The sequence below is a fragment of the Nothobranchius furzeri genome, chromosome 7 (genome assembly GCF_043380555.1).
Source record: "Nothobranchius furzeri strain GRZ-AD chromosome 7, NfurGRZ-RIMD1, whole genome shotgun sequence".
In the NCBI taxonomy this organism is placed as follows: domain Eukaryota; kingdom Metazoa; phylum Chordata; class Actinopteri; order Cyprinodontiformes; family Nothobranchiidae; genus Nothobranchius; species Nothobranchius furzeri.
In genome coordinates, this window is record NC_091747.1 from 30256632 (window position 1) to 30282584 (window position 25953).

Sequence of the window (25953 nt, forward strand, 5' to 3'; positions counted from 1 at the left end):
AAACAGCCTCAGAACCGGTGTGGAGAGTTTATTTCATTACATTTTCAGCAGAAAGACGGACATTTACAAACTGGATTTTCTGATTATAAAACAAAGAAAACAGAAGTAAATGAAGGTTTTGTTGTTGTTTAAAGTGGTTAACATTCTTCTCTCTAAAACAACAAGAAACGCGGATCACTGATGCATGCTTCAGAAGCATCACTAGCATACAGCAGTGCTGACAGTAATCAGTGCGTTTACATGCAGCCAGTAACCCTTTTAAAACCCGAATATTCACAATAACACAGTTCCGCAGGTCCGTGTAAACACCGTGTTCCACAATGTTCAATGTTCCACAGGAACCAACAAGAGGAAGTCCACAAAGGACTACAAAAATGTCACCACAAAGCTGTCTGTGGCCACAAATACTTAGAACAGGTTAGATTTTAAAAATAATCTCCGCTTCAGGCCCACTTCATACCAGACATGCCTCTACGTGTGTTTAAGACCAGAATATTAACAGAGCATGTCTGAATCCATCATCAAACACCTGCTCTTTGTTCTACAGCAGATGCTGGTGAAGGTTCTCAGTCATGGAGGTGATGGTAATCCAAAGGGTTCAGATGAAGGTGACTGGACTTTGTTGGTTTCCTGCTTCTCGTCTGAGGAGTTTTGTCTATTCTAACTGGAATATGGGAGCAAAGCTTACCGAAGCAGTCCAGTTTCCTTCATTTGAACTCCTTTGATATCTAAAGCATTCACATTTGTACCAACGCTCATCTGATGTGAGACCAAACGTACAGTCTGTGATAGCAAACACAGCCAGGCCCATAGATATTGGGACATTTTGGCTCTATACACCACCTCAGTGGATTTGAAATGAAACAAACACGATGTGCAGTCTGAGGGGATTTTCATCTAAATTAGGTGAAAAGTGTAGTAGGGCTGGACGATATAGAAGAAAAGCATATAGATAAAACATTTCACATTGGTCGATATCAATAATGATTGAAAAATAGTTTTAACAAAACTGTAGAAAATATATTTGAAGTGCAGCCCTGGTCATTTTATGCGGTTCCGTAACTAAGAACAGACAAAAAGTGACTTAAAGCCTCTTTCTGGAGTATTTCTGATGGCATCATCTAGTGGCTGACAAGAATAACACACAAATCATTTCTTCTTCAAATTATACCACAGTACATGATAAGATACTCACTTTTACAGAATTCTCACAAATCATGCATGATTTCTGAAAGAGGAAAACTCCGGAAAGATACTTTAAATTTAATATTTAATGTAAACATCTTCATTTTAGGGCTGAATGGTTTCAGGATAATTGTGCTCGTTTTTTCTGGCAAAAATTATCATTTCTGATCAATTCATGATTTTCTTCAAATCACGGTTCAGCTGCAGCACACCATTCACAATATACAGGTGATTCTGTGTGTGTGTGTGTGTGTGTGTGTGTGTGTGTCTGTGGCGTAGCATTGAAACTAAACGCCTGATTTATGTTTTCCAGGCGCTTGCCGGAACAGCGCCACCGTATCTTGCAGAGCTTTTAATAAGGTCCGCTCCTGCTCGACCTCTCCGCTCTGCAGAGCAGGATTTATTGGTCGAGTCAAGGTTTAACTGCAGGTCTCGAAGAGAGCGAGCCTTTGCAATACTGGCCCCACTAGACATTAAACATCTTCTGTCTGGAGTGCTAAAGCTAAACTGAAGCAATATTACAAATCCAGTTACTTTTATACTTTTTTGTAATCTTTTGGTTTTATTGTTATTTTTCTGGTAATATTCTTGGAATGTTTTTTTGTTTGTTTGTTTTTTAGTGTTTTTTATGTCTCATATCATCCAATTTTAGTAAGGCCTTGCTGTTGTCTCTAACTTTAATGTATTTGAGCTATGATGTTATCAGGTACTGCACTTTGGGCAGCCTCGGCTGGTGGCATTAAGGTGCTTACAAAGAAATAAATGAAGAGTTGGCCAGACTAGGAACACTCTCCAGTCTGTGTGTGTGTGTGTGTGTGTGTGTGCGTGCGTGCGTGCGTGTGTGTGTGTGTGTGTGTGTCAATCAAGAGCAGACTCCACGAGGGTGCATACAGAGGATTCACAGCAAGAGCCTCAAAAATAGGAAGGCCACAATAGAGTTTGCCAAACAACAGCAACCTAAGAGGTTTTTAAAGCAAATAAGTGGAATGTTATGCAATGGCCAAGTCACCTGACCTGAATCCGACCGAGTATGCATTTGACCTGCTGAAGACAAAACTGAAGAGAGAATGCCCCAAGAACAAGCAGGAAGAGAAGACAGGTGCAGTAGCGGCCCGCCAGAGCATCACCAGGGATGAAACCCTAGCCTGGCCTGCCAGACCCGTCCACACAGATAACTAGTCTGGTTACTCATAGAGAGGCACATGAGGGGAGGGACTAAAACTTGGGGTTTCCTTTCCACATTTCAGTAAATCCCATACGTACCTAACAAAGCCCATGGCTGAAAAAGCCAGTCATAGTATATACAGTCAGGTATAGTCCAGTGGTGACCCGCGAGTCCCCTCTTTGTGGTCCCCGGACCACCATCCACCCCCACTGTGATACTGTGAGCCCCACTTACTCTAAAAGCACATTTGGGGTAGACGTTGCCTCTAAAATAAGGCCAACAAGGAAGAAATGACCTAATGACCCAACAGACCGATTAAGGATAACAGGCGACTGAACACCTCTTCAGGCTGCTTACAGATGTGTAGAAGAGTGTTAGTTATACTCAGAGGTGGGGGGTCCCGTCACCAGTTTGCTGTGACCGGACAAGGCTCCCAGGTCAATGTAGAGCGACCCCTTCCTCCTGATGTGGCCCGAGTCTTCAGAGTAAAGAGAGGATTCTGCAGAAACTAGAGAAAACAACACCTTCAGATAAAATGGTTCTGATGACGGGAACAAGCTCAGCTTCTGGGACCTTACCTTGTGTGGTGTCGTGGCGCAGGCTCTGTTGTCGTTGCAACGTGTGTGTGGCCTCCTCCAGGGCCGAGTCGAGGCTCCAGCAGCGTGGCTGGTCCTCTCTGGGTGGGTTGATGGCCTCGTCCTTCAGCAGTTGGCATGCTGAGCTCCGCAGCGTGGGGTTCCTCTCCAGGGCTCGCTCTAAGAAAGAGCGCATGGCCACACTGCAGTCCGCTGCTATGTCCTCCAGGGGGGGTGCCTGCTTGTGAATCTGTAGGAAAACAGGTAAGATCATGAAGAAGCCCGTAACACGTGTCCTTAACTCTCTCACACAGAAAAGAGACGCTGTCTGATTCAGTCAGGATCAAACCACCAGCAGAACCAGACTCCCCAGTGAGCCGTGGAGGATGGCTGCTTATACTGAGCCAGGATCCTCTGGAGGTTTCTTCCTGTTAAAAGCGAGTTTTCCTCTCCACTGTCGCTGCATGCTTGCTCATTATGAGGATTGCTCGATACAACTTTTTTCTGATCGGCTTAATGAACTCACCTGTTTACTGAAGGGCCTTGAGATGACTCTTGTCGTGATTTGGCGCTATATAAGTAAACTTGAATTGAATTGAGTCATGGAAGAACTCCAGCAGGGCTGGCTGACTCAGTAGGTCAAAGGAAACACAGACTCACCCATTTATCGCCTCACAGTTTAGACCTGACACAAGTCAGAGAAGATGTCCCGTGTGTGTGTGTGTGTGTTAACCACAGCCTACGACTGAAGTGCTGAGTCATGCTCCATCAGGCTAGCAGCTACATCCATTTCTACGCCACATCTGCCACTCGGTTAAAAGGACATTATTTATTTTAAACACAGAAGCTAAAACATGCTTCAAAATGCTTTAATCATAAAAAACAATCTAAGTAGCCAACTCTACTGTGGGTAAAGTTAGTTCATGTAGAAGATAAATAAAGTACAAATGCTTCATCCGACTCCATTAAGATGTTTCTGTGTGGGTGGATGAATAAGCTAAAGACCGCTAAATAAAGAGCTGAGCTTACGATGTAGAGGTAGGAGGGGTATGCAGTACGGGGGTACCTCCTGACCCAGGGAGGACTCCCGGTCTGCATGTGTATGATGGTGGTTCCCAGGCTGTAGATGTCTGTCTTGGTGTTGTGTCCTCGACACAGAACCAGCTCTGGACTCATGTACATCTGTTCAAAACAACATGGGATACATTTGAGTGATTCTAGTCAACTCAACTTTATTTCTATAGCGCATTTACACAAATCTCATAGACCAAAGTAGTATACCATTCTCCATTACTACAGCTGAATACTGTAACTCTGACATCGTTGAGAAACAAAAAACTCTTATGGTACAAAGCAGTATTTTCTGTTCATTCACATCGAGCTACCACAATCTAATGGTATAATATTGTTTTTTTCTGTTAAAACTTGGTTATGGCTTCATTCAGTTAGACATATCAGCACAATTAGAAAATAAATAGAATTTGAAAGTAGGCCTACACAGCAGTGTGTTTATTCAAGATGGAGGAGACGGTAAGAAGAAGAGAAGAATTCATTGTTATCTGGATTCAAACAAACTTTAACTGAAAGCAGCAAACCGAATGGAGCACCTTAGAGGCATCGCCTGCTGCACCTCCTTCTCATCAACCAATCCACCCTGCCCCAAGGCTTTGTTAAGAAGGTAAATATAATATTGCAAAAGTCTGATAAAGACAATGTGACTTTGTGTTGGATTAACATTTTACAGACTGTTTTGATTTTCGAGTCAAAATTACATGCTGCAAGCTAGCATATGACTCATTTAGCAACTGTGGCAAAAAGTTGAACTTTCTGCTGATGCACGTTACTAGCTTGAGCTGGCTTGGTTGTTTGATTTGCTGCTACAAGGTTCAATTATATAAGGTTTATGGGGTTTACAGGGAGACATTTTATACAATTTGATGCCAAAAGCTTTAAAGCAGCTTCAGATGTGAATTGTAGGTGAAATTATTTTGTTGTGAAGGCCTGTAAGTGAAATCCTGATGATTTGTATTATACTCTATGTGGTGAGGCCTGCAGGAACACTTCTGCACATGCCGACTCATAGTTGGATACTGTTGTCCATCCTATACAGATGTATGCCACTGCAGCTGATGTAGAGCTAACCTTGACCTTCCCAACCAGTCCACAAATGATTCTACTGACTAGGGTTGTCACGATACTAAAATTTCAAACTCGATTCGATACTGGGAAAAAAAACTCGATACTCGATTTCGATACTATTTAAAAACACCAATTTATTGAACAAGTTTATTCAAAAAATAACATTCCTCAATTTATATTGCAAAAATTAAATGTTAAGAATTAAGTGTGTAAAGTGCTTAAACCTTTCAAGTATCAGCATTTTTTAAAACGTGCATACAAAAACTGGCGAAAGTTAACACTTTAAATCATGAATTGTCTCACTATATATACACTATTTGCAGAGTGATGTTTTGCTGCTTAAACTCTGTTTAAGGTGCATTTTTGTCATAAGCTGTAATGCCATATGTTTTGTTCTGTACTTTTGAACAACTCTGTTGGTCAATAAAGGGAGAAAACGAATTTCTCCACGGTAGGACAAAGGTACATCTACCTGTAATCTTAATAAAAACAGACTGGCGCACGGCAGTGACGTCATTAAAAGCGCCGGTTAGATTAGCCGCGGCTAGTCTGTTCATGCCTAGAAATCCCAGACCAGACCCGCTCCAAACGAACAGGGGAATCACGTTAATGATTCCTAACAAAACCTTTCAACGTGAAGATGTTTTGGTGCAGATAATGTCTTATTTCGAGGCTGCACCATGGGTGCCCGTCCGCACCCGTTATATGGATATACACTGATGGCGATTCGCCGATGGATCTAAATACCCCGGGGAATCCAAGTAGCACCAAAGTTGTCAGCATGAGTAAACAAACGTACTGCATGCTAGAAATTAAGTCCGGGTTGCAATAAACGGGAGTTTTCCTTTAAGCACATAAGCGTGAATATACAACTACGTGTCGGACTTGGTATGCTAATTAAGTTGGGCTTTGAAGCGCCTACCAAATTCGCTGTTTATGTTTTTGTTTATTTATTTGGCAGACAAAACTTGGATCGGAGACAACTCGCGTGGGAAATTGTAATGTAGCCATGCGGCGTCTTCTTCTGTTTGTCTGGGAGGCGGAGGCTGCTTTACGGCATCTGGCTGTCGTGCGTGTCAGTGTACTTGAAGACGGCTGTGTATATGTGAGACTCCATAATATCGATACCACAGGGATGGAATATCTAATTTAGATACCACTTTTAGTATCGATTTATATCTAGGTATCGATTTTTTTTGACAACACTACTACTGAGTGTCAAAAAGCATTACGTGGAGTATAGAACAAAGTGAATCTGAGTGTAACATTTTATGTTCCATCTTTTCTCTTAGAACTACACTTTTTATGTATCATGACCGAAAACACTAGTTAAGCAACAACAGATAGCCTCCAACCAAGACAAGTTAGCTAGTAGCTACACTGGTTCAGTTGTTCCAACTGTGTTCAAAACGCAACAGCCCCACCCATAGCTCCACCTCTTTTCCCATTTTTGGATTGCCTGGTCATGACGGTCAAAATGGCGGTGGTGGGAACCTCCCATTTGGGCACAAAAACAGGAATCGAGCCTATGGACGCAAATTGTCCGGTATATATCTTGATGGTGGCAACCACCGAACTGAAAGTATAATACTGTAGATTAACAGTTTCAAGCTGGCAACTCTAGCTGCCAGTATTTTACTGTAACTTTACTGTAACAGGAAAATTTGTAGGGGAAGCTGGTTCCACAGACTGGGAGCCACTGCTGAAAATGGACGATCACCTCTCCGCACTAATTGTATCCTTGGAGTCATCAAAAAACAAGCTATGGGATTAGATTTGTGCCAATAGGATCAAGAAAAACACTTTGGAGAGCAAACAAATTTTAAGACACTGAGAGAAAAAACCTTGGTTTCAAAAGAAAAACTTACGATCTGAATCAGATTCTTAAAATGATCAAGAAAATCACTGTGACGGTCAAACAAAAATTAAGAAATTGACAGAACAAAAATATTGACTAAAGGAAAAAAGCATGTTTCAAAAGTAAAACTTACTATCTGAATCAACTTCTTAAAATGAGTAACAAAGTATGTTTCCTTTTTCTGTTTGCCTCTATGTGTTTTTGTTATCAATTTCCTTAGTTTTGTTCTCGCTGCTCAGAGCTTTGCTCTCACTACCAGATTTGCACTTACACTGTCTGGCTTTCTCCTTTGCAATCCCTGAGTTTTTGGTTGCAATTCTGACACAACCCTTTCGGGTGGGCGGGACTTCTGAGAAGTCCTCTCCCATAGGACAGTGGTTTCTCTTGAGTGACAGTTCAGTGACCTGGAAGTGATGTAGCCTCCAAGACATTTTTTTCCCACCTGGTCAACAACATGAATTTTGAGCCCCAAACAGGTTATTTCTGCTGTCTGTGGTGTCTACTGAGGATCTAAAGTGAGTATTGATAATATATTTTATCTTTTCTTAGTTCATCTGTAAGTTAAGGCACTTTTTAAGTTGGTTTTAACCAGATGCTAGCTCACTAGCTAGCTGCTAAGCAAGCCATTGTGCTAGCCTCAGGACAATGGACTATTGTTCCAGAGAGACGTATTAAAAACTCATCTTAACATATTCATTACTGGTTTCATGGAATTAATTATTGCAGTTTATGTTAATAAGTTTGCTAATTTTTCAGGAACCTGTGGAACATCAGAGACTTTGCAGCTACTGGAGCTAACCTGTGTACTGCTAACTTGCTACAGAGGAAGCAGCAGAAAGCTGAGCTAACAGGCTGTTCTTGCAGGTAAATACTCTTTTAGTGGAACTGCAGGATTTTTATGGTATAACTCAGACAGAATCTACATGAGCTATTGTGGGAAGACATTTAAACTACATTTACATACAGATACATGTATTTTTTTATTCCATGTTACTTGGACGGGCTAAACAAGTTCATAGTTCTGCCTGCTCCTTTTTCAGTGAAACGAATGGATTTTATGATGTAACTCTGACTGAATAATTATCTAAGTGAGTATGTTTGATAATACATTTCTTTCCAGTATACAGATCTGACATTTGTTTGTCAGAACAAGACAAATCAGATTCAATGTGCTTTCTGTCACGTGCTCTGTATTCTCCATGAAAAGAATGTTATCCAGGACAGATAATCAATAATGAGTTAAATACATGCTTTTAATTAATTTTTACATAAAATCTATATTTTTGTCTAAAAGCTATTATTTATTTATTTATTCTTTCTTTTCAGATTGAAAACTGCTGCATTGCATTACAAAGGAAGTGCTACACGGCCACATGCATCAACTGCAGCTGGTGAGCTAAGACACACCATAGTGTACACAAAGTACACTGCAGACAAGGGATGTAAGAAAATATCAATATGACAGTATATCGCAATGTATTTTCCCAGTAATATTGTATCGATATTCTCGAACTCTGTCTCTAAAATATCGATATGGCAATATATTGTGATATTTTTTCCTGAGATATTACATCCATTTTCAAAAGCAGTGTATCTAATTTTTGGAAGAATTTACATGCAAACATTTGTGTATTTTCTTTGTTTTTGGTGCATTTTAAATGTGGCCCGCTAGTTGGCAGCAGTGTGCATTGGGTTTTGTTTCCACCATTGAAATTTAAATCTCGCTATTATGGTTCAGAAACTCATGTTATATATGTTAAGTATCAGTTTGGACTGTTTATTGAATATTCCAACAATAAATTCTGTCAAAAATACACATCCCTACTGCAGACCAATCCCACCTCATGTAGTTCATATGCTGTATAATAAACCCACAGTGATGGTTATGGATAAATATCTGTACTAATGGTAATCTTTTTCCATTGTTTCCAGTTGACAAGCATATGGACCTATTGTTCGAGTCCGTGGTGGTGGAAGCTCTATCATATCAGGAGTCTGACTAAGTACCTGTGCCTGAACCTCTCTGTGTCTAGTTCAAAAGACCTGAAAGACCTGCTGTAAGCAGGCACAGGATAAGATTTTAAAAGAACCTGTAAGGTGAGCAACACAACACAATATAAATCTTTATTATTATTGTACGCTGTACAGCTAGAATAAACTTGCATGCTCAGAAGCCACGTATGATTACATCGCCTACAGGTTGCCTGATGCTGAACTTCGGGCAGCTGCGTGCTCAGTGGAAGAACCGCCTGTGGGAGGAGTCGTTGTGTTGCTGTTAGGAGTTTGGGTCGGAGTCCTGGGTTTGTGTTCCCTTTAATCTCTTCATTAGCCTTGCTAGTCACCATTGCAGAGCACCATGGAGAGGCTTACCTGAAAACTCTTCTCATGGGGCAGGCACATCCTCACACACCTGTAACCCCATCCTTGAATAAAAGCTGGTAGCTGGTCACTCATCAGTGTTTTAACCCATATCTAGCCCATGACTCTGCCGTTTTTCAAACTTACGTTCTCATGTTCTATGCAGATCTATGGGAATTCTTTCCTTGAAGCTCCTGATCACACAACCATACTGGCAGTCGGCTTACCCACTACCTTCTGCTCACCCGCTTGCTACTCATGCTGTCATTCTCCCAGACTTCTGGTTGTTTCTCCACCATTCTGCTGTCTCCCGTCTGCGCTACAATTTCAGACCGTAAGTACCTAAACTTTTCCTTTTGTAAGTCATTCTTTAGTCATTACTAACACTCAATTTTACCTCAGGGCCTTCTGATCTTTAAACACTAAAACCTGTGGCTCCATCTCTGTGGCGTTTCTCAGACTCTGTAAGCTACCTGCACAGTCTAAGAAAACCCTGACCTGTTGCCTCTTACTAACCTCTGCTCTTCCTCGCAGAAGCTTCTGGTTCCTGATCTCCAGCAGTTACCTCTTCAGTCATCCGTCAAACATTTTAATAAACTGTTTTTAGCTCATTTGTCTCCTGAGTTTCTCTGCATGAAGGTCAGGTTGTTGCAAAAATCATGACATCAGCAATTACTTTGCACCACTCTGTTAAACAGCTGATATTAATTTCAAGTGTATCTTTAAAAATACATTGAATGTCAAAGTGAATGAAAGGCATCCATTCAGCTTTCGGTGTCTAATGCAGGATTTTACGGACAGGCACCAAAACAGGAAATTTATAAATTGAGATTTATTTACTAAATCAGGTAAACCGTAATAAAACACTAATGTTTAAAGTCCGGAGGAGGGAGGAAGGCTTTATAGCAGGGGTATTCAATTCTAGTCCTGGATGGCTGGTATCCAGCACGTTTTAGTTGTTTCCCTGCTCCAACACACTTGAATCAGTGGTTGAATTACCTGTGCAGCAGCTCTGCAGAAGCCTGTTAATTATCTGCTGACTGAAATCAGGTGTATTGAAACAGAGTTAAAACTAAAACGTGCTGGATACCGGCCCTCCAGGCCCAGAAGTAAATACTCCTGCTTTATAGGCACAGAGAACTCCCATCAGGATCCTGGAGACGGCACAAGGAGATGACGACATGAGTGTGCCCTCTCAGATCACACCAACACCACCTGCCCACATGGAGGCATGTGTCTGTAAGAAAGAAAAACTGGTGATGTAAGAGATTAAACAAAAACTACGAACAAAATCAATTTTACAGTTGTTTAACCTGCTGAGCATCGTCTCCCCAAAGAGCTGCACAAAGGTGCAACTGGCTCAGAACCAGGGTGCTCCGTTATGCAGGTGGTCACCTCCTCCTGCTGACACCCGAGGATTACCTACAACAAAGGGAAAACTGATATCAATAAGGAAATAATTAAATCAGAGCTAAAACTTTAATTTTAGTGTGACGTTTGAGATTGTGGGAAATAAATGTGGACATTATGATTTTCTATTGTGGGGTCAGTACCTTGGGCGTTTCTCTGTAGCAACATTTTGTCTGGCTGACAATGAAGTAAAAAAGTCACCAGTTGAGGCAGAGTTAGACTACATTACTCCAGCTAAGCTAAATGTAGCTAAAATAGACACTAGTCACCAGACTATGGTTACTATAGATTTACTAGAGAGTTACATCATATAATCCATTCGTTTCACTGAAAAAGGAGCAGGCAGAACTATGAACTTGTTTAGCCCGTCCAAGTAACATGGAATAAAAAAATACATGTATCTGTATGTAAATGTAGTTTAAATGTCTTCCCACAATAGCTCATGTAGATTCTGTCTGAGTTATACCATAAAAATCCTGCAGTTCCACTAAAAGAGTATTTACCTGCAAGAACAGCCTGTTAGCTCAGCTTTCTGCTGCTTCCTCTGTAGCAAGTTAGCAGTACACAGGTTAGCTCCAGTAGCTGCAAAGTCTCTGATGTTCCACAGGTTCCTGAAAAATTAGCAAACGTATTAACATAAACTGCAATAATTAATTCCATGAAACCAGTAATGAATATGTTAAGATGAGTTTTTAATACGTCTCTCTGGAACAATAGTCCATTGTCCTGAGGCTAGCACAATGGCTTGCTTAGCAGCTAGCTAGTGAGCTAGCATCTGGTTAAAACCAACTTAAAAAGTGCCTTAACTTACAGATGAACTAAGAAAAGATCAAATATATTATCAATACTCACTTTAGATCCTCAGTAGACACCACAGACAGCAGAAAAAAATTCATGTTGTTGACCAGGTGGGAAAAAAATGTCTTGGAGGCTACATCACTTCCAGGTCACTGAACTGTCACTCAAGAGAAACCACTGTCCTATGGGAGAGGACTTCTCAGAAGTCCCGCCCACCCGAAAGGGTTGTGTCAGAATTGCAACCAAAAACTCAGGGATTGCAAAGGAGAAAGCCAGACAGTGTAAGTGCAAATCTGGTAGTGAGAGCAAAGCTCTGAGCAGCGAGAACAAAACTAAGGAAATTGATAACAAAAACACATAGAGGCAAACAGAAAAAGGAAACATACTTTGTTACTCATTTTAAGAAGTTGATTCAGATAGTAAGTTTTACTTTTGAAATATGTTTTTTTCCTTTAGTCAATATTTTTGTTCTGTCAATTTCTTAATTTTTGTTTGACCGTCACAGTCTTTTTCTTGATCATTTTAAGAATCTGATTCAGATCGTAAGTTTTTCTTTTGAAACCAATGTTTTTTCTCTCAATGTCTTAAAATTTGTTTGCTCTCCAAAGTGTTTTTCTTGATCCTATTGGCACAAATCTAATCCCATAACAAGCACTCTCAGATCGTAATGCCCTAGGCGGAGCAGGAGGTTGCAATAAAGCCTTCAAGGAAGGTGGACCCATACAACGTTTTGAATGTGAGTAAAAGAATCCTAAAATAAACTCTAAAACGAACAGTAAGCCAATGCAATGCAGCAAGGATAGGGGCTATATGATATTGCTTTCTAGTGGCCAGGCAGGAGCATTCTACACCCTCTGCAAGCATGATAGAGCTGATCGACTAACACCAGCATACAGAGTGTTGCAGTAGTCTGACAGGTGAAGAAGGCTTGGATCAACTTCTCAAAATCTTTTGTAGATGAAAAAAGATTTAACTTTAGACAGCAATCAGAGTTCATAAAACCCGTTTTTAACAACACAGCTTTTCTGTTTTTTCTAAGTTAAAATGTGAGTCTAAATACACACCCAGGCCTTTCACCGCAGAGTTCCTGAAAGGTTTCTGTGTGCCACGTTCTAGATTGGCACCACTGCAGCAGAAACTGGGGCCAAAAACTAGGACCTCTGTCTTGTCCTTGTTTAGTCACAGGACATTACATGGCAACCAGGATTTTACATTGTTTAAAACCAGCAATGGCATGTTGGAAGAGGAATTGTTCCTCACCTGAAAATAAATTTGTGTGTCATCAGCATAGCAGTGAAATGGGATGTTATGTTTCCAGAAAATCAGTCCAAGCTGCATCATATTGAGCAGGGGTATTAGGGGTAACCTGGAAGGCTGATATCCAGCACGTTTTAGTGGTTTCTTAGCTCCAACACACTTGATTCAGTGGTTGAATCACCTGTGCAGCAGCTCATCAGGCTGTGCAGAAGCCTGTTAATTACCGACTGAATCAATTCAATTCAGTTTATTTATATAGCGCCAAATCACGACAAGAGTCGCCTCAAGGGGGGCGCTATGGAGCCGTGGACCAAGATGGCAGCATAAAGTGGCTGCTCCGTGTAACCTGCACTAAAGACTTAGAACAACCCAAAACTAGAAACTTAACTGTCATTGGAAAATGTCAAAAACGACTAATCTCAAGGACAGTGATATTTTCACCCGAAAACGTGGTTCCCAAAAACCAGTTACAACCGATACTTTGGCAACGCCTGACGACGACGAGGGAGCTGCTAGCGTTAGTAGCATGAGTGAGCTTAGCACGGTGTTAGCTGAACTTCGCTCATTGCGCTCCGAGTTTAGTGTTTTCGGAACTAAACTGGACAGCATAGATAACCGTATGGGCGAAATGACGAAGTCAGTTGCTGCTTTGGAGAAAAACATGACGGAGGTAAAGCAAAATGTTGCTGCAAACGCTACACGACTGGAGGAAGCTGAAAACAGAATAATGTCGGCGGAGGAGCTCATGGGAAAGAGCGTGGCTGATCTCAGCAAGGCCATGAAGCGGATATCCTACCTGGAGGCAAAGACCGACGACCTGGAGAACCGGGGCCGAAGGAAGAACCTGCGGCTATTTGGCCTCCGGGAGGGCGCCGAGGGTCAGCTACCACTGTTGGAGTTTATAATGAAGATGTTACCGCGCTGGCTTGAGACCGACAGATCGTTCATTATTGAGAGGGCTCACCGTACTCTAGCACCTCCAAAGCCAAACCAACACAGAGCGGTCCTCATCCGATTCCCGAACTTCCAAGATCGGGAGTTTGTTTTCCGCTTCACAAAACACAGTAACACCAAACACGATGGAAACGCACTCTTCTTTGCCGAGGATTTCTCAGCTGAGACCATCCGGCAGCGAACCGAGTTCAACGCGATCAGAAAGTTGTTCGCCGATAAAGGAATGTTCCGCGGGTTTCAATATAATCCATGCAAGATGAGGATCCTCCACGATGGGAAGATCCACCTGTTTTCATCTCCAAAGGAGGCCAAGGATTTTCACTATAGACACACTGGACAGGACTAACTGTAGCGGTGAGTGTTTCACTCCTTGAACTGCAAAACCAACTGCTCGTAGCTGATAGACGGGCTGTAAGAAATCTGTACTTTCGCTCAGTTAAATCCATCTTGACTGCAACAATGTTATCTACTTTGGTCTAATTTTTATTTTTTCAAGAGGGATTCTGTAAGTCACTAAAAGGACACGGCCGTGGATCTGATATGTTAACACATGTGGGCTTGTTATGTTTATGTCTTTGCATATGGTGTGTGCATGGTTGACGGACACCACTGTTGCTTGCGCTGGGTTGGGTGCTCATAGTTCAGCTATTCCCCCTTAGTAGTGGAATAGCACAGCCCCTAGTTTACTATTCTGAATAAGGGAGGGGGGGGGGGGGGGACTTGTGCTATGGGTCAATCCCAGTTTTTTTTCTCTCTTCTCTATTTTATTTTGTTCAAAGTTCACTTGTTATTTTCGTTTACTCGACACCAGCATCACGTGTGGTTATCTTAATATTACAGAACAAAACTTCCAAGTATGGACCAACCATATACCTGTAATCTCTCTGATATAAAAGTTACTAGTTGGAATGTCAGGGGTCTCAGGAAATTAATCAAACTGAAGCAGACTCTAAGCAGGATCAAGCAATTGAAATCAAAAATAGTTTTTCTTCAAGAAACACATTTGACAGTCTGTGAATTAAAGTCTGTGAGGAACAGATGGCCTGGTCAGGTGATCCATGCATCATATAATAATTATGCGAGAGGTGTAATTATTTTGATTCATAGAAGCATACCATTCCAACTGATGAAAATAATAAAAGACACTGCTGGTAGATATATAATCACTCAGGGTACCATCCTTTCTATTACTTTAAACTTGGTGAGTCTCTATGGCCCAAATGAAAATAAGCCCAAATTTTTTGAAGATCTGTTTCTTACTATATCTGCTTTGCAAGGACTGTATATAATTGGTGGAGACTTTAACTGTACTCTTAATCCGAGTATAGATCGCTCAACAGGCTCAGATACATATAAAGTGCAAACCAGACGACTAATAAATCAATTTATATCAGATATCAATTGGTAGAAGTGTGGAGGGAACTAAATCCTGATAAAATAGAATTCTCCTGTCATTCAAGTATACATAAATCCCGCTCGCGTATAGATTACTTTCTTGTCTCAAGGGAACTTTTATCAAGGATCAAACAGTGTCAGTATGATAGCATAGTGATCAGTGATCATGCGGCTGTCTCATTGAGTATCCATCTAGGAAAGTTTATTCATAACCCCCCCCCCCCACTGGCGTCTTCAGACAAAATGGCTGCAAAATCCGGAATTTGTTAAATTTATAGAGGTGAATATAGAAAACTACTTTGAGTTAAACACAGATCAAACCTCTGCCTCAGTGAGATGAGAAGGATTCAAAGCATATATTAGAGGTGAAATACTTAGCTTTACGAGTACAAAGAATAAACAGCAAAGAAAGCGAATGGAAACCCTGGATAAACGGATTAAATCTTTGGAATTAGAATTAAACGTTAGCGATGACTCAACAAAACAAAGTGAGTTGCTAAGTTTGAGAACTGAATATAATAAATTATCATCTGATGCAGCAGCAAAAAGTCTAATGTGGCTGAAGCAATCTTATTATGACCAAGGAGAGAAAGCAGGTAGACTTTTGGCATGGAGAATTAAGAAAATGCAGAGTGAAAGAGCAATTAATAGTATAAAGACCTCCTCAGGGAATGTAACGGTAGATCCATTGGAAATTAATGACAGCTTTAGAGAATTTTATGAAAAATTGTATAAATCAGAATGCGCTCAAACCTCAGAAGAACAGGACATATTCTTAGATCAACTTCAGTTTCAGACGCTAACAGAAAACACAAAGCAGGAATTAGACAGACGTCTAACTATTGAGGAAATATCTCAAGCTATCAAAAGCATTAACAGTGGTAAAACGCCTGGGCCAGATGGCTTCCCGATTGAATTTTATAAAACTTTCCAAGACAAATTATTAATTCCACTTTTTAACATGTATGAAGAAGCGTATCAAAATGGGGCTCTCCCACCCACTCTGAGGCAGGCAATGATTACTTTGATACTGAAACCTGGTAAACCCCCTGCAGAGCGTTCATCATATAGACCAATAAGTTTGATGAGTGTTGATACTAAAATACTTTGTAAAGTTTTAGCAAGAAGATTAGACCCCTATATATCACATTTAGTTCATAACGATCAAAATGGCTTTGTGCCAAAACGTCAAGGGTTTCACAATATAAGAAGGGTTCTAAATATAATTCACGAGAAATTTGATGCTAAAGATACAGCATTATTATCACTTGACGCTCGTCAAGCTTTTGATAGAATAGAGTGGTCATATTTATTTACTGTTCTCCCAAGATATGGATTAGGAAACAATTTTCTCAGATGGGTTAAACTTTTGTATACAAATCCTAAAGCTAATGTTTTAACAAATAACATAGTTTCTAACCCCATCACACTGGAGCGTTCCACTCGCCAGGGGTGCCCATTATCTCCAATGCTATTTATCTTAGCTATAGAACCCCTGGCGATGACAATTAGAATGAGAACTGATATATTTGGTGTCCAGTTAGGAGATCAGGAGCATAGATTGGCTCTGTATGCTGATGACTTGATAGTGTTTATGACTAGGCTGTCCATTAGTATACCCAAATTAATTCAACAAATGGAGGTATTCGGACAATTCTCTGGCTATAACATAAATGATTCAAAATCCTCAATTCTATTTCTGAATAAGGATGAAAGGCTAAATCCTATTATGCAGACCCCGTTTATTAATGCAAAAGAAGGATTTGTGTATCTTGGGAGTTAAAATCACCCCAAACATTGATACCATTGTAGCAACAAACTATGATCCACTGAGAAGTGAAGTGGAGGAATCTTTAAATAAATGGATGACAATGCCCATATCAGTGATTGGCCGTATTAACATGATTAAAATGAATATATTGCCAAAATTTTTATATCTCTTCCAGTCACTTCCTCTGCCTCTTCCAAAAGAATTCTTTGATAAGCTAAATGGTATCTTTAATAGATTTATTTGGAATAACAAAAAACCTAGACTAAGACTTCGCTTGTTGTACCTGCCGTATGACAGAGGGGGATTACAACTCCCTAATCTTAGACTGTATTACTGGGCTGCACAACTGCGCTCAGCCATGTTTTACTTTTCCACTGAGACACCCCCGGCCTGGTTACAAATTGAGCAAACATCAGTAACAAATATTCAGTTGAATTTGTATTTATATTCTGCAAGCTTAAACAATTTAAAAAAAATGACAAATAACCCCTTTTTAAAAAACACAATAGATATTTGGTATAGGGCCCATCAGTATATGGGAGATAAGTCTTCTATCTCTCGTTTCACACCTATTTGGGGCAACATATGTTTTAAAGCAGGAAGAGCGGGTGGGGGTTTCAAAATCTGGGCAGATAAAGGTGTACAGAAGGTGGCAGATCTTTATAAGGATGGCAGTTTTCTTACATTTGATCAGCTATGCCGAATATACGGCATCCCCAAAAAACATTTTTTTAAACATTTACAAGTTAAACATTTCATTATGTCAAAATATAAACAGATTGTTTCTGAGCCACCATTATCACACTTGGAGAATGTTATACTTCAAATGCCAGTGGGTAGAGGTCATATCTCCTCAGTTTATACAGCTCTATTAACACATGATAAGGAATCTGCCATTGACAAGTTGGACGCATGGAGAGCTGACATCCAAGAGGAGATACAGGAGGTGGACTAGGAAACTGCATGTTTAAAAGCCCAAAGACAATCAATTAATACGAGGATGAAACTTCTACAATATAAGTGGTTGATGAGAACTTACATAACCCCAGTCAAACTGAATCGCTGGTCACCTGTCATTCCAGATAGCTGCAGTAAATGTTTAGACGGGAAGGGCACTCTGCTTCACTGTGTATGGAGCTGTCCAAAATTACAACAGTACTGGGTATCAATCACGCAAACTTTATCGAAGATTGTTGGAGCAAGTATACCTGTTGAAGCAAAATTGTGTGTGTTGGGTATATATCCAAAGAACTGTGACTTTAGCATCAGACAGATAAAGTTAATTGATTTTGGACTCCTGCAAGCGAGGCGCTTAATATCTTTGTATTGGAAGAAAATGGATGTACCCTCAAGCCATATGTGGGTCAAGGAGATGGCATCATGTATTGCATTGGAACGACTTACTTATATTGTCAGGGGAAAGGGGGCATATTTTGAAGAAATATGGTTACCTCTAATTGAGTTTCTGAGACATTATGAAGTGAATTAATCTGGAAAGTGATACTTGGTGCTGATTATATATATATATATATATATTTTCCTTTTCTTTTGTTGTTTATTATTACTGTTGTTTTTTTTTGTTTTTTTATATATAGTTGTTTATTTTGAGGACTATGTTCTTTAATATAAATCCCATGTTAACTGTACTATTATTCTTGAGTGTTCTGTATTATAAACTTCAATAAACATAATGTTAAAAAAAAAAAAAAAGAGTCGCCTCAAGGCACTTCACAAAGTAAGCATTCCAATACAGGTCAGGTCATTAAGCCAATCAGTAAAAATGTTCCTGTATAAGGAACCCAGCAGGTTGCATCGAGTCACTGACTAGTGTCAGAGTCTTTACAGCAATCCTCATACTAAGCAAGCATTTAGCGCCAGTGGAGAGGAAAACTCCCTTTTAACAGGAAGAAACCTCCAGAGGATCCTGGTTCAGTATAAGCAGCCACCCGCCATGACTCACTGAGCTGTGGTGGCCTCATGGAGGGGGCGGCCATCGGCTGGCACACTTGACTGAAATCAGGTGTGTTCAAACACAGGGTTAAAACTAAAACCTGCTGGATACTGGCCCTCCAGGCCCGGATTTGAATACCCTGATATGAGGGAAAATAGCAGGGGACCTAAGATGGATCCCTGAGGGACTCCTCATCTTACAGGAGAGGCAGAGGACAAGAAATGACTTAAATTAACTGACATGCTTCGACCTGACAGATAAGATTTGAACCACTCCAGATCAGTACCTCTGATTCCAACCCACTGGTCAACTTGGAAATTGCGATATTATGATCGATGGTGTCAAATGCAGCAGATAGAACCAGGAGCATAAGGATGACAAAAAATTGGTAGCCATTAAAATGTCATTATAGACCTTTAATAGTGCTGTTCCTGTACTATGATGGGTTTTAAAACCAGATTAAAATACTTTGTGTACACCAAGCCTGTCCAAAATTGCAGGAGGAAGGTTTCTTCAGCAGAAAATTTACTGTAACATGTGTCAGCTGTGTTGGAACAACACCCGACTCCAGGCTGCTGTTTGCTATGAGGAAAACTCTTGTGGCAACAGATGTTGATACCCTCTTCAAAAAACCCAGCAGGAAGTACATCAGTGTGGTAGTGTGGCATTTTCAGTTTACTCACAATTTTGTCAAGTTGACCTATAGTAACTGGCTCAGAAAGGCAAGACTAGCGGGAGGCAGAAGTGTGAAGTGAAAGTAGTTCTACATTTTGTGGAAGTTGGTCAAATTCTGAGCATCAAACACAAGACAAACAGGAAGTGTTGTCAAAGGGGCTTTCTGCACCAAACGAGCTAATCTTTAGAGCCAATATGTGAGAGCAGGTCAGCCGGTGGCCCTTGAGGCTGAGCAGTAAACATTTCTTTGGAACTCACTTTAGCTTCTCTCAGCTGGAAATTCCACTTTGATCTTCCACATTATTTCTTCTCTCGGCAGCTCAGAGTTTTCTCAGGCTCCACCTCTTTTTCTATACAAACGTGTCTCCTCTGGGACTTTCCACCAGCAGCCCAACGTGCACACACACACACATGCACTTGCATGTGCGTACACTTGGAAAACAACAAGGACAACAGGTGGTAGAAGAGAAACATCAACACTCTGGTGGATTAATCTTCCTCTTTCTCACAGACTGAAGCGGAGAACGGTTGCTCTGCTGCAACAGCTCTGGTCTCAAATCATTTATACTGCTGACTAGATCAGTGGTGGCTCATCCATAGGGGGCGATAGGGTGCCACCCCACCAGTCTCAGAGGAAGAAGAAGAACATAGGAATAAAAAAATATAAATGCATATTAAAAAACAAACCATGAAAATAAACTAAAATAAAAAATGTTATTTACACTTAACACTATCGAATTGTGTTGTGACGTATTTCCTGTTACTTTTGGGCGCAGCAATCACTACCACAGTCACATGCTAACTGGTGCATGTGCGCTGGACCCCCCCTCCAATACAAAGAATAGGAGAGCCTTTGGGCGCAGGTTTACAGCGCCTGTGACGACACACGCAAAAGACCGGCAGCGCAGTACAAGCTCAGGTCAGGACAAAACCAGAAATTCTATACAGTTCACCATCCTGTGCTGTTGTTGAGCAGCTGAGTACACTTCGTGGAGTTTTTTTATTATGAAGAACCAGAAAATGATGGAATGTGGTATCAGAGACTTTTGAACACTCTCCTGCATGTGTAAAGGTGGAATATTTTTACGATAACATGGATTATTACAACCTTAAACCAGCAAATGTAAGACTGAGTTCATGCTTTTAACTCCATGAAATTAGCTTTGTTTGTTTTTTATGCTAAATTTGCTAATACTGGTGAATATTAAGCATGTTTTTGGAACAGTTTTGCTTTCACTGGTCTGTTGGTGTGACGCAAAAGAATGGTGACTTAGCATTACCTGGTGGTGATACGCAGATAGCGCATCAGAGTCCTCACAACTGCAAATTTCAGACTTAATTATGAGAATTATGAGCAATGAGGCTATTTTTATTACATTCATAACATGAACACTTTTCTAATCCGTGTTTCTCCCGAAAACCTTTTGTTTTTGACTAGAAAAATTATGAAATAATGATTAAATATTTACAATTTTGACATGTTTTATTTAAACACATTAGAGACTTATGTTTAGTGAGTTTTTTTTCTTTTTCTTTTCTGCCTGCTTGAATTTTGCTGTTGGTTTAAAAAAAACAAGAATGTGATTTGAAATAACGCATTTTTAAAAGATTATTTTTTTTCTAATAAACTATCACTTTTTTAATTTATCTGCCCATAAACCATCATTTTGTAAGGAAGAAAATGGATAAGAAAGATGTTAATAGTGCATATTTATTTAATAAACCTCATTATTCATATGCACCTTCCCACAACAGGCCATGCAAATGTGGGCTGGCATGCTGTTTTCAGCACAGCACTTGTTAAATTTTGCCCCATCCAAAAAGACTTTCACCAGCCGCCACTTAAGACTATTTTGAAAAAAAAAACAAAAAAACTCAAAGGAAGTGCAGAAACAAGACTACTGACTGCTGTTGAACACACGAACACATGCACGTGAACAAACCCTCAACACCATCAAGAAGTGAAACCGTGACTGGGGTTTCTCACCTCTGTTCCTCTGAGGTCTCTAGGAATGTAGATGTCCTCTGTCATCTGAACCGTCAGGCCGAAGTCCACCAGCACCGCCTTGTCTGACATCAGGACGATGTTACTGGCTGAGAGTAAAGAGAACACTCAGACGTAGAGACGAGCAGACGTTTGACAGTACTTAGGGCCTTTACTTGGCTCTGCAGACAGCTTTGTTCAGTTCGTTTGCACGTGTCGAGTTGAACTGGAGGTGATGTCAGGTACGTCACATGATGCATCAGGAAGTTAAACGATAAGCTGTGTGTGTGTGTGTGTGTGTGTGTGTGTGTGTGTGGTGTGTGTGTGTGTGTGTGTGTGTGTGTGTGTGTGTGTGTGTGTGTGTGTGTGTGTGTGTGTGTGTGTGTGTGTGTGTGTGTGTGTGTGTGTGTGTGTGTGTGTGTGTGTGTGTGTGTGTGCTATCAAAGCCAGTTGGAATTTCCAGACAACCAGGCCTCAGTGCTCAGAAGCAGACAGGCCCGTGAGAGGAATCTCATGTTGTTGTTTACAGAACGGTTTTTGTGTGTGACCGAAACAAACATGCCAACTTTTCCTCCCGTAACACACCCTGTATGATGGATTTATGTATTTCCCGCTAGCAAGAACTCAACTATGACTTGACTTTGAAGTCTAAGGACATTACATGCTGCTGGGCTGTTTGCACATCAACAGTTCAACAGGAGACATGTCTTCCCTCCCTTCTCTTACGTTTGATGTCGTGATGGATGACATTGTGGGAGTGCAGATACTCCAGGCCCCGCAGGACTTGCTTTGCCACCCAGATGATCTCAAACTCTCTCATGGGTCCGCAGCTGTCCACCTTCTCCAACACCGATCCCCCTTCACCTGCTTCCATGAACAGGTGGACGTTGTGGTCCCAGAACATGGCACCATAAAGCTCTGCAATGTTCTCGTGGCGGAAGCGGGCCTGGAACTCCACGTCGGCTGCTTTAAAGTTTTCTATTGGAATCTGTCAGGAGGAGATTTAGGAGATAATGAGCCCATAAAGCAAGGTGACCTACACGCTGCACTTTAAATTCTATAAATAAATGTAGTTTTTTAATCCAAATCTATTTGTGGACTATTGTTAACATACCAACTGTTTAGTAATCAGTTTTATTTTATTAACGTTAAAGTCCCATTAGTCGTCATCCACGGGTGGAACTTGTTCTATGCATTTAACCAATCCCCTGGGGGCGCTCAGGAACCACACGGTGGTTTAATTATTACCCAATTCCATGGACATAAAACAGTAATACAGGATAAAACGGGCCTTTGCTAACGTAGCTCATCCACCAGCAGGCAGCAGATATGCTTAGGACTGACATGGCAGGTTTCTGATAAACTATCCTGATGCTTTAAGGCCACGAGTGGTTTGATGTGTATTTGTGATGATTTGAAACCAAAGTCACATGATCACAAATACTTTGTTCTAAACAGCGTTTCCTGAGTAGGCGCCTCAGGCCAGCTCATCAGATCTGATGCGCTGTTGGAAGTCCTTTAGGTAGCTAACAAGCTTTTGATTTACCCTTTAGTCACACAGACCTGCAATGCCTTCACATTCAACTTTGCAAAAACGAACTTTAAAAGGATTTTGCAATATTGACAATTTCTAGCTAGGAAACTTCCCTGTTTGATCTTCCACGAAGTACGCACATGCACACACACACACACACACACACACACACACACACACACACACACGCACACATTGTTGAAAAAAATAAGTGATTTGTGAATACATGTACAGAAATCTAAAGAGCAGCTGCAGGAAGGTTTTATTTCTGTTCTTGCGTGAGAGGAACACGTCCTTTTAAGGGCACTCGGTCCTGTTCCTCTAGTGAATGTGACTCACAGCATCCGCACAATCCTGGAAGTAGCTGTGTCAATAAAAAGCTGCTTCTGGCGGCATAGAGAAATACACGATAGGGCTGCTCGATTATGGCAAAAATAATAATCACGATTATTGTGACTGAAATTGAGATCTCGATTATTTAGGACGATTTTTCAATTTATGTTGATTTTATTTGTTTTTATTCAGCCATAAAATTGCTCAGGGCACAATCAGGACAAAAATAAATAAGAAACAAGATGATCACTAAAATAACTCCTGATTCCCAGTATAAACAGACCAATATACTTATAGCTCATAGTCTATGACCCAAGGGCTATAGACCTTGGTTTAACTCATTTAAGTCTAACCAGTACAGACCCAAATACCAATATCCTGCAAATACTGACAGTAAGAATTATACAGTGGCATTTATAACAAATACATGCAAATAAATTGATGTTCACAAAATCTTGCATAACATTTACTGAGTCATCTCAAGGTGCTGTAGGAGAGTGCACTAGCACCGTGTCCTCAGAGAGATTAGTTATTAGTTATCAGCGTGAGGAACTTGTTTCTACCTTATTTATAAACTATTTATTTACAATCCATCAGTTAATGTAATAATTGTCCCAACCACAGCTGCACCCCCCACCCCCCAACCCGGTCTCAGCCATCGGGGCAAGCTGCACGTGTGTTTAGCACGCCGTACACCAGGGGCGTGTCCAGGGAGTGGCCTGGGGTAGCACATGCCACCCTTGGAATCTGATTGGCCACCCCAGGAGCCACCACACTAATTTACTTTAAATGGGCTTTTCATTGTCCACAAAAGGCTTGGGGGTAAAACAAAAAAGCATAACCATTGGTGCCACCCATGCATAAAGTTGTGCCTCACCTGGGCCACCCCATTTTAAAAGATCTGGACACGCCACTGCCGCACGCGCACATTTAGCCGTTTTTAGCGGCTCAGGAGTCCGCAGGTGCGGTGTGTGTGTCACTCACTCTGGTTGACCCAACAGGGAGCCGGCCCTGAGAGCCGTTTCTTTAGCGACCGACAGATCACTACATCATTCCCTTTCCTAATGTCCTGAAGAACGGTCCGGAGCGCAGGCGGAGTGTTTAGCTAACCTGCAGGAAATGTCGACGACAGTTATCCAGAAAGTAGCTAAGGGTTACCAGAGATGTTTCTGAGGTGTTCGCTAGGTACTTTTAAGATTTAAAAAGTCAAGAAGGGGGTCTGAGAAGCTGTTAGAAATAGCGTCAAAGTCGCCAAGTTGGCAACACTGTGGGAGGAGCGCTTCATTTGCCTCAGGGCAGCGCAAGTGGGAGGAGCAAATAATCGGCTTGTTTTGTTTTTATAATCGGTCAAAACTCAGATCGTAATTGTGATTAAAGTTCGATTAATTGAGCAGCCCTAATACACGATGAACTGAATTCCAGTCAGACTCACCAGTTTACAGGCCATCCTCTTCCTGGTCATGGTGTCCTGGGCCAGGTGGACTTTCCCAAAGGAACCCTTGGGAACAAGGCCAGAGCCAGGATTCTTGTAGGTCAATTTCCAAGGAAACAAAAGCACATCCATGCTGACCTGATAGCGACCTTTTCTAATCGCCATATCTTTCTGAAATGGAAAAGAGAAAGATTGGAAAGTAAAAAAGCTCATGAAAATGTTTTTTATGCAGGCAAATTGAAAACTAGGCACACCTTGCTCAGGAGGACTCCCATCTCCTTACTGAGGTGCTGCAGGGCTGATGTCTGCATGTTAGACAGGAAGTTCACAAAAGACAGGAGGTCTGTCACTGTCCCATACTGAACACCCCCAATTTCATTAGCATAGTCCTTCTGCTCATCCACCAAACCTGCCTCCTCCCTCTCGCCCATCTCCTCCTGGCTGGCCTCCTCTAGCTGATGGAGCATCTCTGCTGCGTTGATAATGTCCTCTACATTCATGTGAGCCAGCAGCAGTTCTAGTCCAGTTTCATATCTGTAATCCATCTTTATGCTCAGCTTCTGCTACTCCGCCTGAATTCCTGCATCAGGAGGTGACGTTTTGGGCAAATCACCAAGCTCCTGGTCAGAAAGGAGAGAGAACAAGATCTTAGCTCGGCTCCAGCTTCAACACAACTGTCTGAACCCTGAAGCTGAAAAGGGCCTCCGAGAGCACTTCTCTATCCACATCAGGACAGTCTGGTCAAGCTGGGAAATTCCAGAAACCCGTGGAGGACTCGGCTTGTAAAACCCCCCAAACAAAACAAAACAGAAAACTTTAAGGTTTAGATCAGCATTTAGTGCCTTCTAATAAAGAAATGTAAAATGTTTACATTAATTCTCCTTTTATTAATGCACTTTATATTATCTAATTGCATTAGACTGAAATACCTGCTAAAATGTTGTGTTTATAAGTAAACATTCTCAGTATATATGTATATGTACACACACAGGCAAATAAAAGGTTATTTTAAGCGAATAAACCATCACGAGCCGGTTATTTAGGGTCAGTCGTGAATAAAAGCACTTGCCTTGGGTGTTCTCTGCGGTCTCCGGAGTCGCATCTCTCCTCCAGACTCTGAGCCCTTCTGCCGTCAGAGACGACTGTCGACTTGACTCTCGGAAGGAAGTAAATACCGGA

The 25953-nt window shown here is 41.2% G+C and overlaps 1 protein-coding gene and 2 long non-coding RNA genes across 8 annotated transcripts; 1 reads left to right on the forward strand and 2 right to left on the reverse strand.

Annotated features, from left to right (window-relative positions):
• Positions 1–13: 13 nt before the first annotated feature.
• On the reverse strand, positions 14–25947 carry map3k8 (mitogen-activated protein kinase kinase kinase 8). Of its 2 annotated transcripts, XM_015946993.3 has the most exons (8): positions 25844–25946; positions 25029–25394; positions 24775–24945; positions 22202–22463; positions 21479–21585; positions 3955–4107; positions 2929–3175; positions 14–2858 (listed from the first exon to the last, which is right to left on the reverse strand). In XM_015946993.3, the coding sequence occupies exons 2-8, from the start codon at positions 25317–25319 to the stop codon at positions 2725–2727; spliced, it is 1365 nt and encodes a 454-aa protein (XP_015802479.1). In that variant the 5' UTR covers positions 25320–25394; positions 25844–25946; the 3' UTR covers positions 14–2724. The 2 variants fall into 2 exon arrangements, with proteins under 2 accessions (XP_015802479.1, XP_054607209.1); XM_054751234.2 differs by lacking the exon at positions 3955–4107 and having other exon boundaries at positions 25844–25947.
• LOC139070556 (uncharacterized) lies at positions 6631–9891 on the forward strand. Of its 4 annotated transcripts, none has more exons than XR_011521045.1 (5): positions 6631–7437; positions 7679–8313; positions 8855–9019; positions 9122–9744; positions 9815–9891. It is a non-coding gene; the product is annotated as an uncharacterized lncRNA (long non-coding RNA). The 4 variants fall into 4 exon arrangements; XR_011521044.1 differs by having other exon boundaries at positions 9122–9222; positions 9447–9891; XR_011521043.1 differs by having other exon boundaries at positions 7679–7786; positions 7963–8313; positions 9122–9891.
• Positions 10098–11536, reverse strand: LOC139070557 (uncharacterized). Of its 2 annotated transcripts, XR_011521047.1 has the most exons (3): positions 11194–11536; positions 10594–10702; positions 10098–10517 (listed from the first exon to the last, which is right to left on the reverse strand). It is a non-coding gene; the product is annotated as an uncharacterized lncRNA (long non-coding RNA). The 2 variants fall into 2 exon arrangements; XR_011521046.1 differs by having other exon boundaries at positions 10594–11536.
• Positions 25948–25953: the final 6 nt, after the last annotated feature.

Bases quoted from the DNA above. Each gene is read 5' to 3' on its own strand.
- map3k8 (XM_015946993.3), bottom strand. From the start codon at position 25,319: ATGGATTACAGATATGAAACTGGACTAGAACTGCTGCTGGCTCACATG. The intron at 4,108-21,478 runs GTGAGAAACCCC...TGTTTTGAACAG, and splicing joins GAGACCTCAGAGGAACAGAG to ATGTACATGAGTCCAGAGCT. The intron at 2,859-2,928 runs GTAAGGTCCCAG...TGTTTTCTCTAG, and splicing joins GCGCCACGACACCACACAAG to TTTCTGCAGAATCCTCTCTT.